The 14,150-nt window shown below is 31.0% G+C and overlaps 2 protein-coding genes across 4 annotated transcripts; both read left to right on the top strand.

Annotated features, from left to right (window-relative positions):
• Positions 1-573: 573 nt before the first annotated feature.
• LOC106384862 (uncharacterized protein At4g14100) lies at positions 574-2,103 on the top strand. Its single transcript, XM_048775145.1, has 3 exons — positions 574-968; positions 1,389-1,545; positions 1,633-2,103. The coding sequence occupies exons 1-3, from the start codon at positions 663-665 to the stop codon at positions 1,788-1,790; spliced, it is 621 nt and encodes a 206-aa protein (XP_048631102.1). The 5' UTR covers positions 574-662; the 3' UTR covers positions 1,791-2,103.
• A 5,206-nt stretch (positions 2,104-7,309) lies between these two features.
• LOC125605194 (transcription factor bHLH77-like) lies at positions 7,310-9,139 on the top strand. Of its 3 annotated transcripts, none has more exons than XM_048775146.1 (8): positions 7,310-7,484; positions 7,589-7,921; positions 8,000-8,158; positions 8,240-8,374; positions 8,465-8,539; positions 8,620-8,724; positions 8,805-8,883; positions 8,987-9,139. In XM_048775146.1, the coding sequence occupies exons 2-8, from the start codon at positions 7,613-7,615 to the stop codon at positions 9,028-9,030; spliced, it is 906 nt and encodes a 301-aa protein (XP_048631103.1). In that variant the 5' UTR covers positions 7,310-7,484; positions 7,589-7,612; the 3' UTR covers positions 9,031-9,139. The 3 variants fall into 3 exon arrangements, with proteins under 3 accessions (XP_048631103.1, XP_048631105.1, XP_048631104.1); XM_048775148.1 differs by having other exon boundaries at positions 7,364-7,484; positions 8,006-8,158; XM_048775147.1 differs by having other exon boundaries at positions 7,369-7,484; positions 7,606-7,921.
• Positions 9,140-14,150: the final 5,011 nt, after the last annotated feature.

The raw sequence follows: 14,150 nt of genomic DNA, 5'->3' as shown, positions 1-14,150 counted from the left end.
ACTTTAAGAAAATATAAATAATTTATATAAGAAAATTTATAATTAGTTTCATAATTTTATGTGTTTTTATTTTTGTATAATTTATAATATTTATATAAGAAAAACTATTTATTCAAGTTTTTAAAATTAAAATATTTTATATAAGAAAATTTTCTAAGTAGTTTCAAATTTTTTTTTTTTAATTTTGTGTAATTTATATATATTTTATGATTTATATTTTATATAATATATTTTCATAAAAATATAATAATTAAAATATGTTATTTTATTTTATTTTAAAATAATAATCACAGTATTTTGATAAGTTTTAATTGTAAAATCTAAATATTTATGGCTATTTTGTTGTATTATTTTAAAGTAATCTATTAATTAATTTTTGAAAATAAAAAAAATACTGCAAAACCAAAAACTAAAATCAAAATCTAAAAACCAAAAACTAAAAAACCCAAAAGCTGGAAATCAATAACCAAAATTTAAAAACCAAAAACTAAAATCTAAAAAACTAAAACTAAAACTAAAAACTACTGAAACAATCATCACTTTAATAAAAGTAATGTTGACAAAAAAAAAAAAAAGATAATAGAAAAGAAAAAAGAAGAAGATAATATGCGGATGAATGGGTGGGCACAAGAAGCAAACATCACAGGCGGCCAGAAACCCAAATGGCTATCAGACGAACACCGATGGTAATCCTCATCTTCCTCGTCTTTATCTCCGGCGCCCAAATCGCTACCGCTGATGAGCCGGTCCCGGCGCCATGGCCACACCAATTTCATGCACTACTGTTCATGAATTACTCCGGAGACCTCTCGATGATTGACCTTTGGTACGACTGGCCCAACGGTCGTAATTTCAATATCATCCAGGAGCAGCTCGGTGGCATCACCTACGACCTCGAATGGAACAACGGCACCTCCTTCTTCTACACCCTCGACAGCTCTAAATCGTGCCGCTCAGCTCAACTTGAGGTCAGTTTTTATCTTCTAGACATTATTCTGTCACAGATCTTATAATATGATTAAGATTTGAGTGTGAATTTGAAACTCCTTAGGCCCTAACGGAACTAATAATGTTTATTTGATGAAGATTAAGCTCTCTGCAGATTTGGAGTTTGAACTTTTTTTTTTTGTTTCTTAGTACACTGCGTGTAAATGCTAACTGTTTCCAATAATCTTTGTACTTTGCATCATAAATGAAGTTATAAAACCAGTCTTTTGACGGTTATATTATTTGCTAGGACTAGACTGTTGTCTTAGCTCAGTGTCTTGCTTAGACTTGGTTGTTTGATTTCGATTATAGTCAAGTCAAGCCCACCCAGAGGCTAGAGTGTTCTTGTATGAACATGTAATAATTAACTAGGCTAACAATTATTTTTTTGTTTGAATAAGGTTGGAATCCTGCGACCAAACTGGCTAGATGGAGCCAACTATCTAGGTCAACAACTTGTGAATGGGTTTCACTGCAATGTATGGGAGAAAGTAGACTTTATATGGTACTATGAGGATGTCGAAACCAAGAGACCCGTTCAATGGATCTTCTATACAGGTGGTGATCGATGCCACTGTGTACGACTTTTAGGTTGTTTTTGTTCTAGCAAAATTCTTCTGTAACGGTGTGAATAAATACTTGCAGGGAGGGAGGCTCATGTGATGACGTTTGAGGTTGGCGCGGTTCTTGAGGATGAGAAATGGCAAGCGCCGGTGTATTGTTTCAACAAAGAGAAGAAGAGTTTATCAACTGAAGGATCTTTAAGAGAGTTTAGAGGATACAAAGGAATGGCTGTTTCGTAATGCAGCTGGTTACTGAAAGAATAAAAAAAAAGTAATGCTAGTTACTGAGAGCTTTTTTTTTCTAGGATCAAAATAAGAAGCAGGAGCACAAGAGAGGAGAAGGGTGAAATAATTTGGATTATGGTTATTATGAGCCGTCTAAAATCTTTGTACAACGGACTTGAAATGTTTTTATTTTAGATCTCTAGACTTGATCATCATTCCTTGGTGTAGTAGTTTCTTCTTCAAACCGAGAGATGTAAAATCGTCCACAAGGATTTTTTGTTCATAATGGACCAGGAAGCGGTAAGATGGTGGCATAATGTTCGGATGATATCTGGTTTAGTTATAATCTGATTGCCCTTCGCGATAGTGTAATGGCTATCATATCGAAAAAGTTCAGAGAGGAAGAGACCCTGAACATGTAAGACTGAAGCTTTTTTTTTTCTTTTTTTGTCACAGTGTAAGACTGAAGCTAGAAATACAAGTTCAGGTAGAAAATAGATTGCATCCACAAGGCCCATAGAATAGAAGGTTTGGCCTGCTAAGCCGGCCAGAGACATCAGCTCGTCTAAGTGGTCCCCGACCAAACGCGTAAGTTCAGCTTATGTTGTGGGCATTAAATCTGTGGCTCGACCAGGCCTCATTAAACCTCCCACACCAGCCACCTAGGAGGTACCAGCGATAGAGGTTCAGGCCAAGGTGAATATCTCAACAACCAGGAAGTATTTTTAGCGTGAAACCAATTTGCTAAGAAAGCTAACTCATCAAGGAATCACTGAGGCTTGGAAGTACCAGAAAAGATATCCGGACCAGAAAAATATGAATTTTACAAACCAGAGGTTTCCAGTCCGTCCATCTGCTAGCTAGTATCAACCTGTTGAGCACCAAAAGTACCTTCGGGGTAGACATGGCAGGCGGTTAACTTATAGGGCTAGTAGAGACTCGAGGAAAACGAACTGGTTTCGAATCCTTTGGATGGGTAGAGACCACTGAAAGGATTCAAGCCCATCCATGAAGCGGCATTCACAAATCCCAACCACAGTCATCAAGATGGAACTCTTAGATTTCCAACAAGCCAAGAACGAGGAGAAAAATCCACAGAATTATGAAGTTATGATCCATTCTCCAACACCGGCCATACCAGTTCTACGCTTGCTTCAATTGGAAGCTAACAGGTTCAATCAGATTCAAACCAGACATTGGAGACCAGGAGATCAATCTAGACATTCAGGAAGCTCACCCAGTGATCCAGAAGATTCGGACAAGTTCATTCCATGCACAAGAAAACACAAGATCAGAAGCGCACAAAAATGTGAAAAATACCAAAGACACGCACCAACAATACATCAACCGGCAGAGGTTCTTTCGTCAATATCGACACTGTATCCATTCCTGCGCTGGTCAATGGATATTGTCGGACCTCTGCATAAATCAAAACAGAAATATTTTCTACAGGTCCTCACATACTTCTTCTCGAAGTGGGTTGAAGCGGATTTCTACCCAACATTAAAGACACACTAGTCAAAAAATTTGTAAGGAAAAACATCATCTGTACGAAATCGTTGTCTATTACGGTTCTCAATTCATCTCAATGAGATTCCAATCATAACCAAAGGCCAATACCACCACCACCTCTAGTGATTACAAAAGTCATTATGTGTGTTGTTAGTCTTCTTATATTGTATTCATATTAAAATATGTGTGAACCTTAAAACCAATACAAAGAATTTGGTAGTTTTTGTTTGTTAAAAGATTAGGTAAAAAGAACTTGTGGGCAGTTATATCCTTAGAAGACAATGAAATAATTAGACTTAGGTTGAAGAAAATGGATTTATGTATTAATATATTAGGTTTACAAGGTATTTATAAGACAATCGAAACTAGACTAGGCTAGGAACAAAGCTAAAGAAAAAAATCAAAGTGGTTAAGCTGAGAGCTCAAGGCCGATAGTGAGTGGGCGTATCAAAGCATGAATGCCTTCTCTTTTCTCTCGTCTACTTTTCATACTTGTTCCAGTTGTAAGTTTGCTCCGATATCTTTCATACAGTTGTGGATTCCTCAGGATCTCTTGTGACTCGGTCGAGGTCGAGCGTGCTTCCTCATGTTGACTCGAGCCCGATCTTCGGCCCATTCTCTTTCCTTACAGCCCACTATCTTCTGGGATCGATTCAGATGCAAAATTTAATTATTCAGATGCAAAATTTAATTATTGGTCCCAACAATGTGGAAACCTATACACATTAATTATGGCCAATAAGAGCCTAGTTTGTTGAGAAACAGAGGTTGTGGGTGCAATTACATGAGTTTGCGAATGTGAGAAGCTGCAGTTTTAAATGTTATTAAGCGATTTGTACGATTGGTACAAAGATTAGAAACTGGTGCGTTTACAAGATATTTATGATTGATTGATTATCAGATGTTGCAGTGTTTTAATAATAAATTACTAATATTACACTATAACATTATAAAAATATCAAAAACATAATAATATGATAAAATATAATAACTATTAATATAACATAATTATTATAATACTACATTTATTTTTATTTCTTTTTTCAGTTTAGATGAAAGTTATAATTTCAATAAAACTTTTAAATTATGTTAAAACTTTGTAATAATATATATATTTTTAATATGTATATAATATATTAAGGTTTAATAAGTATATTGAATATTTTGGTTTAATTTTTATTTATAATATATTGATTTTTAATTTAAAATTTGAGAATATTTTAAGAAAATATTTTTATATTTCTTTATCCACTCGCAACTATCCACAATTGTAAACGCTAGTGATAATCAGTTTTTTGATTTTAAGAGATTTGGAACGGTTTGAAATATATCATTTTGAGATTATTGTTAAATGCCAATTATCGTTACCAATAAAAAAAGTTGTGTTTGTTGTGGTAGTGGGCAAACCAATCAGACCTTAACACATCAGTAATTAGATACAAAATCTATAATATAACTTTTGCGGATGGTATCAGAGAAACCAGTTAGACCTTAACATATCAGTAACTAAATACAAAATCTATAAGATAGCTTTTGCAGATGGTAGCGAGAAAACCATTTTAACTTTAACACTTCAGTAAATATATACAAAATCTTTTTTTTTGTCACAGAATCTATAATATAGCTTTTGAGGACGGTGGTGGCTGAGAAACTAGTCACATCATAACACATTTGTAAGTAAATATATAGTATATTCAAATCAAAACTACATCCTCTATATATTAATCCTAGATAATTACAACATATTTTCGTAGCCACGTGTTATCACTAGGTTGATTCTTAGAATCCTTAGAAAAATAAGTTGGTCCATATAAATATATATTATTTTTTCGTTAAACTAACAATCAAATTGATTAGTAGTATACAAAAGAATATTCTCAGTATTTCCTTAAATAAAAGCTACGAAACTACCCTATATGATTAATATATATATGACAATTAATTATTATAAATAATACATATTTGATAACAATTTTTGTATCCTCTCTCTTTTTGATTAATTTTATATTACTAAAAGAAATTAAAAAAAAATCACATTAAGCATATAATAAAAATTTAAATTTTTTTCTTATTTGTTATATTTTAATTTTTTAAAAGACTAAAATTACTAAAAATGGTAAACGTTCCACATTGAAAATTTTGGGATCAATGGTTTAACTTTTTTTTTTTGTTTAAGCAAGGTACAAATGATCAAAAATCGTATGAATATGAAGTTTCATAAATAGATATTCATATTATATACATATATATATATATATTAATATCATTAAAATTAAATTATATACTATATATAAATATATAAATATGTTAATTTCAAAATTTGCATTGAAAACTTATTGATATCTTAATATTTTAATTTTGAAATTTTTACTGATAAATCTCACTTTAAATGTTTTGTGATTAACGGTTTAAATTTTTGTTATAGTAAATATATAAATGTTAATAAAATCATATGAGTAGGAAGTGTCAACAATAAATATTTATATTAAAATATACTATATATATATTTATGTCAATATCCTTTAATTTAATTATATACCATATAAAATAAGTAAAATGATTTGCTTTGATTTATTTACCAAAAACATGATTATAAATAAGCAAAAGCATTGGTTTTGATTTATGTGCTTACTCTAATGTATATACTTTTATGTAAACAAATTATTTTTAAAATATGTGGTTTTTAATATGTTATTTAATCCTGACAATCCGAGAAATACACTTCTTCAAACTGAAGTGATTTATATTTTAAGCATTATATATATATATATATATATATATATATATATATATATATTCAAACTGAAGTGATTTTAATATTGTAAGCACTATATATATATATTATCTCGTTCAGATTAAATATTTTAGTCTTGATTTTTATTCCTAAAAGATTTTAATTAAATATCATGACAAGATTCTAATTATCTCCTTTTGAGTTTTTTCAAAGATGAGAGAATTGATCATTCGCCTAATATTTGTTTCTCCCTAATACCCTATCTAGCTATTATAATTGTAAGAGTGAGAGATTTGAACTATTTATTATAAGTTTTCTCGTTTATCATTTAATAAATCAAACAGTTTTTACTTTATACATAGTTTACATATACTAGAATGGTAAAGTATTATATGTATTTTTTATCGGTATACTCTTAAGTAACCAAGTTTCAAACCCGTAGGTTAATAAAATAAGTAATTTGTTTTTTTTGTTCTAGAATTAGATAATTTTAGACCGAACTTATGAATATATACTAGACAAATATTTATATTTCGAGTATGCACTTATATTTTATAACAACTTGATATATTAGATTTGAACACTAACCTGTGCTGGTGATTTTCTTCAAAAATTTTGATTCTTAGATATGTATATAGAGTCGAACTAATTTTTACAGATGTCTATCTTTTTAAATTGACACTTATGTAATTCACCGAATTCACAAATTTTTTTTTTAAAAGAAACAAAACTCATATCAGTGAAACAGAAACGAGAACTAAAGAACAATTTTATAGAGGTAGAAAATAAAATCACGTACGGAGAGTCAATAGTAAACAAATCGAGAGCAGAAAACCTAATCTCCTATCGTCATTTTACAGTCGATATTGCCTATCTGGTTTTTGTGATTTGGGTGAGCCGCAAAACTTAATTTTCTTTTATTCATATGAAGTTTTAAGGATAACTAAAATGATATGTAATATGTTAAATCTTTAACAACGATGATATATTTAAGAGACCAACATTTGTATTTATCATTTTACAATCGATAAAAATTGTATTGTTGCAAAATGTTACATTATTTAATAAAAAAACATTAGTATAAAAAACTCATCTAGTTTCAATACTAAAACACATGTATCATATTCAAGATCTAAAAACGTTCCACGGTCAACTCTCAGTTACTGACTTTAGAGAGTGGAGACAACAAACCAAACCCCAATGTCTTAACTTCCTAATTACTGTAATCAACTACTCGTTAATACTAGTTTTTCTAATTAATGTCTCTCTCTAATCATTACACAGGGATCTGTGAGCATCAACTGTTCTTTTGTCAGTTTCTGAAACCCACATTCATCGCTAAACGTCACCGTCTCCTCTTTGATTGCTCCGTGATTGCTCATCTTCAAGTCTCTTTTCTTTTTCTTTTTCTTGTCTCAGTCCCATTTTCGAATAGATCCATAACTCGACGAAGTTGAACAAAGGTAACACCTTTTTTTCTCAGAAGAAAGAATCATCTACAAAGTTTGTTCCTTTCCGGATTTTTACTTGTCGATTCTGTAGAAACTTTTCTCATTCTCTTCTGCAGTTTGTTGTTGTCTTTAGATTGGTTATGGATAAGGAAACAGAGGAAACCCTTAACTGCTTATTACCCTTTGGAGATGGAAACGACGCGATGATGATCAGTGACTTTGTTGGAAGGTTTTGCGACACGCAAGAGATATCACTCCACTCAATCTCCGACAATTTCCCTGTTGGATTCCCGTATCTCGGTCACTTCGGACACAGTCAGGTTCAGGAGAGCAACAAGAGCTCGTTACTGGATCCAGGTTCGGTTTCTGGAACAGGTAAGACCAGACCCAACTCCAGGAAGAGGAAGGAGTCTCCAGCTTCCTCGTCTCTAACAGCTTCCAACTCCAAGGTTTTAGTCTTGGGAATTAATGTGTATTCACTCGTGTTCTTGAATTCTAAATTCTAATGTTTCTGAGTTAATGTTGAGATGCAGGAAGAGAACAATGCAGCTGTGGCTGGCAAGCAGAATGAGACTGAAAAGAGCGAAAACAAGGACGAGGAGAAACCTTCTGAGCCATACAAGGACTATATACATGTCAGAGCAAGAAGAGGTCAGGCAACTGATAGCCACAGTATCGCTGAAAGGGTATGGAAAAAAAACTCAAATATGACTTGAAAACATAAATATTGCTGGTTTGTGATTTGTGACATTCAAGTTTGGAATTAGGCGAGAAGAGAAAAGATTAGTGCGAGAATGAAGTTGCTTCAAGATTTGGTCCCTGGTTGCAACCGGATTACTGGAAAAGCTGTCATGCTTGATGAGATTATCAATTATGTGGAGTCATTGCAAAGACAAGTCCAGGTATACTGTCTAATAGTAATCCGTTTTATATGTTTCTTAAACATGGGGCTGTGTGTTTATTATAACTGAATCTCTTGTTTACTTCTCCAGTTCTTGTCTATGAAGTTAGCAACTATTAATCCAAGAACGGAGTTCAATGCTGCTAATGCTATGTTATCTGCAGAGGTATTCTTCTGCTTTATGTTAAAAGAATGGGAGAATGTTCTGTAATTGTATCTGATGAGTAGATTATATATATGTCTTAGATGTTGCAGCTGGGAGAATCATTATCTTGTTCAGAGTCAAGATTTCCTTCAGAGTATTTAGCTGTTGGCAAGAACATTCTTAGTGAAGGATTTGTTCAAGCTGAGGTACTTTAATGTCCGCTTATAATTGTATACAGTCTTACTGTATTGCTTCCTCTGAAAAGCTTACTTTTGTGTTTTCTTAGGCGCCAGCTTTCTGGGAAAACGATCTGCAGAGTATTGTTCATATGGGTTTCAGAGATTATCAGCAACAGAGCATCAACTGTAAGCAAAAACATAAACAAAAATTTACATTGCAGAATATAAACAATGTGAAGTTTTGTTGTGTGATATCTACTTACATTGTTATTTGGTTATATGTGTCAAGGTTCTGAACCTACGGTTCAGATGAAAATTGAGCCAGAGAGATGATCTTACTTCTCTGTACATTGTCAAAACAAATGGTGAACGAACGGAACTGAGTAATGAGGGTCTCTGGAGTTAAGACTAATTCTTCTTGTGTCTTTTGTTTAATTCAAAAGAAAAAAATTCAGTGTCTGTAAAAAGAATAGTAGAACAAATCTTGTTGTATTATTATTACAGAATAAGCAGATTAAGTTTGTTTTAGGATGGATCAAATCCAAGCCCTTCCCTACTTGGATAACCTGCAATCAAAGAAGAAGACAATATTTTTGTTTACCTTGATAAAAGTTTTTAACTATTTATATGTACTAGATCTTTTATCCTTTTGTATAATTAAATTTTTATTTAATAATTTTATTCTATATTACTATTTGCGAAATGGTTATTCACCTTTGAGCTTAGAAGTTAGAGCGGCTAAAGTTTTTATTATTCTTAATGAATACTTTGATTTGTTAATATATAATTAAGCACAAATTAAAAATGAATTTTATTTATTTGATAATTATCATTATCTAAAAATAATTTCTATTGTGTTATAAAGTTTTTATTAAATTTAATGAATAATTAAATTTGTTAATATATACTTAACCATAAATTAAGGGCCTGACTGGTTCAAACGCAGCGGTTGCGGTTGCGGTTGCGGGTGTTTGCGGATGTGGGTGATTGCGGTTTCTAGCGGTTTTAAGAGTTTTGTACGACTGGTTCTGCGGTTAGAAATTGGTGCGTTTGCGGGAGACTTATGACTGGTTAACTACCAAATACAGCAGCGATTAAATAATAAATTAACAATATTTACATTTTATATAATTATAAAAATATCAAAAATCATAATATTATAATAAATATGTAAATTATATTTTCAAAGTTATAGTTTAAAATTTTTAAGATTATAGAAAATATTTTTATTTTAAAATTTTATAATATTAATTAAAATATAATAGATATATTTTAGTATTTTTATAATTCCATTTTAAAAATTTATTAAATATTTTTATTTTTGCATTTATATGGTTTTAAAAAAAAAGAAAAAAAAATTATCCTCCCGCAACCGCCCGCAACCGCAAACGCTAGCTGGAACCAGCTTTTGAATTTAAGAAGTTCGGAGTGGTTTGAAGCGATTTGTAGCGGTTTGTATGATTGTTTTGAAACGCTGTCAACCGCTACCAACCGCAAAAGCTGCGTTTGCGGGTGGTAGCGAGAAAACCAGTCAAGCTCTAAGAATCAATTTTATTGATTTGATAATTATCATTATATAAAACTAGTTTATATTTTGTTATTCAAAAAAAATATTTTACATCATAAATGTTTTAAAAATTAAAAAGAGATAAATTATGTATATATTTTTGTATATAATTTTATGTATACATAGGTGTTTTCATGTTCTTATGCGATAAAATATAAATGTGTATAGTAATTTATTTATACCACCTTCTAATCTAATAATATTATAATTGAAAATCTTAAAATCCCAACTACAATTTGAATTTTAAAGATTTTGAACAACACAAGACACATGAATATGGTGATGTTCTCCAAGTGACAAATTTAAATTTATTCTACACAAATTATGTTCCTTAAGTCGAAATTAGGGAAAACGGCTTATTCATGCCCGAACTAGGGGTTGCTGAGAGAATACATACCTCAACTTTTACTGCAAGTCGAAACATACCTACACTAATCAAAAATTTAAAATTCATGCCTGAACTATGGGTTGATAAAAAAATACATATCCCAACTCTTATTGCATGCCAAAACATACCTTAACTAATCAAAAATTTGAAATTTATGCCTAGTCTTTAGAAGTCAACGCTAATTTCAATCTATACTATTAATTTTGAAATAATTTTATAGCAACGAAGCTCTCACGTTAAAAAAACAGAGTGGCTAAAGTTTATGTTATCCTTAATGAATTTTTATATATATTCTATTATATAATAAAAAAAAAATTATATTAAAAATCTTATATATTTTTAAAAAATTATGATGATTCTTATATATTGTGTTGTTATCTTAAAATAATAGTTTACTATTGTAAAAGTAAAAAAAATTAAGAGACATGATTTTTGCAATATTATATTTTCTTAAAAATATAGGATAATTCTTATATATTGTGTTGTTATCTTGAAATAATATTTTACTATTTTGAAAGTTAAAATTTAAGATAAAAATAATATCTAAGTAAATATTAATGGAGCAATATATTTGTATAAGGATATTTTCTAAGAAGTGATTTTAAGATATATTTGTATATATAAGAATTATCTTTTTTTAAAATATAATATTGTAAAAAATCACTTCTTTTAATTTTTTTACTTTTATAATAGTAAAATTTTATTTTAAGATAACAACATAATATATAAGAATCATCATAATTATTTTAAAAAAATATATAAGATTTTTAAAATAAAATTCATTTTATTTAAAAATTCATTAAGGGTAACATAGAATTTAGCCAATCTAATTTTTAACGTGAGAGCTCTGTTGCGAAAAATTACTTCGCAAATAAAATTCATTTTATTATATAATAGAATATATATAAAAATTTATTAGGGGTAACATAGATTTTAGCTACTCTAATTTTTAACGTGAGAGCTCCGTTGCGAAAATTTACTTCGCAAATAATAGTATAGATTGAAATTAGCGTTGACTTCTAAAGACTAGGCATAAATTTCAAATTTTTGATTAGTTAAGGTATGTTTTGGCATGCAATAAGAGTTGGGGTATGTATTTTTTTATCGATCCATAATTCAGGCATGAATTTTAAATTTTTGATTAGTATAGGTATGTTTTGACTTGCAGTAAAAGTTGAGGTATGTATTTTCTCAGCAATCTCTAGTTCGGGCATGAATAAGCCGTTTTCCCGTCGAAATTATCTAAAAGTAACAGTCAAACACGTTTTAAAAAATAATAAGAAAATACATTTATTTTAAGAGTTCATTTTTCAAACATTTAGGCTCCTTCTCTAGGCCCTCCATTTTTATTATTATTATTATTCTTTTATCTTTCATCTACGGTTTCTTACTATAAAAATGTATAAAATAAATGAATTACTTCTGAATATTGACTTAGCCGATAAAAAATAACCGTAATCTACACTATACCAAAAGGATATTTTTCTTAATGTTCCAGGTATCCACGTACTTTAAAAATAATCAACCAATCATGAATGTTTAGTTCGCCACGTCATACCTGCTTTGGTTGAGACAATTTCGCGAGCCTACTCATTATGAGATGGTGTAGTCGCCTGTTAGGTTAGACATATAGCTTATTGATCGTTCGATGATCCTTGAGTTGGAAAATCCAACCTCCCTTCTTTCTAGAACAAAGTTTTGGAAACCTAAAGTTACATTGTCGATTTTAGTTAATGGAGGGAAAGACAAGATTTTCGATTTTCTTTTAGGATTCGGATTATCTACATAAATACACGAATACGAAAAAGAAAAAGATAATAAAATATCGATGGTTAATTGCACAGAGGCGTTTTATTGAATAATATGAATTGGGATACGGAGTTTCACCAAAAATAGGATGAACATGAAATCGTTAACAGTGGAGAATCACATAACAAAGCGGAAAACGTTCTAAGTATGAGACTTGCTAATCTTGCCACCGAAGTTCTAAATCCTCCTAAATTTCTGGATCACGGCGCTCCTCACTTTAGCTCTCCTTATATATGCTTGCTAGGTCGACTGGCCTTTCTTTTTCTGCCTCTGATCGAGTTTATCCTTTCGCGGAAATATTTTATTTTCTCGTTCTTCATGATTATCCTTCTGAACTTGACATTTATCTTCTTTCGCGAATATTTGATAAACCATCATAGTAGTTTTAGACTTATTCTCATCTAAAATCGTAAGTGAGCTTTTGCCGCATTTTTGACTTTTCAAGCTGAAACGTTTTTACGATTTCTTTTGAAGGGATCGCCTTCCATACGATGTCAGTTTTACGAAATAGTCAAAACTAATCGTATAGTCTAGATAACTATGGTGTTAAGTTAATCATTATCGCTTTATATGATTGATTCTTCAATCGAACTTATACGAGAAAATAAGAGACAGTTTGATCGAGACTCGTAGAAATAGCTAAGAGCGGGTTAACCGGGACCGGTCGCCTGATGGCGAGTTGGATTGGTCTATCCAACTTAAGGGTAGTCCAATTTGAGGTTATCCGCATGATGTGGTCATTGCTCGAGAGTTTTCTAATTAGGATTTTTCTGATATTAATGCTAGAAAATTTCTTTAAAAGATACAATCTGGGACGTTGATTTCGAGATTATCGTTTCTTGCCGCAACATATATGTAACTAATCATATTTTAGTGTGTCTCATATTGTTTCAGCCAAAAACATTTCATGCCATTTTAGCCAGGAAGGAAACTAAAGTTTGCAGCGATGAAGTCCTCACATTACATAAACGAGAATCAAGCAAATTGGTAAATATTATGTTTAATATATTTTAGATCTATGACTATGATTGACTTTGATATTATCAAAGTTTTAAAATATTTTAAGGTTTTTTTTAACACTTTATTTTATTGATCTGATTTATAACATGTTACACCATAGACGAATGACAAAACGACAGAGAATTTCCACACCAAAAGCTAGCAATGACAATCACAAATGCCACATTAGCTATACCTATACCAAACTGGTCTTGTTTCAAATAAATAGATTAGGTGTTCCCGTTCCCACAATAGCAGACGGACTTCTAATACCTTTAGCGAAAGCATGACAATCATTCTCATCATCTAGATAGGTCTTCTTCTTCATTGCATTTATCAAACTTGTCCAAAATTAGCTTCAGCCAAGCTACCATACAAGCTCGAATTACAAAGTAAAAATCAGATGGATAGCCTGGACTGATGCTTCAGATCCACTATCACCACCGCAGAATCACAGACTCAATGAAACAATGGAAACCATAACCAATCCCAAAATAAAATTAGATCCAACTCGTCAAACGAGAAAGAAGGACGAAAGCACTACAATACCAATTATTATAGAAAACTAAACTGCTTTAAAGAAAAGCATCGTGTAGCAATAATTATCATGAGGACGAGACCCAAAACGTAACCTAAAGCCGGTGAACATGAGTAACCTGTTGCTAAAAGACAAACGCTTCAACACCACTC

This window comes from Brassica napus, unplaced genomic scaffold, assembly GCF_020379485.1.
Source record: "Brassica napus cultivar Da-Ae unplaced genomic scaffold, Da-Ae ScsIHWf_719;HRSCAF=1042, whole genome shotgun sequence".
NCBI lineage: Eukaryota > Viridiplantae > Streptophyta > Magnoliopsida > Brassicales > Brassicaceae > Brassica > Brassica napus.
Note: the sequence above shows the minus strand (reverse complement) of the source record. Positions and strands in the feature narration are given on the sequence as shown.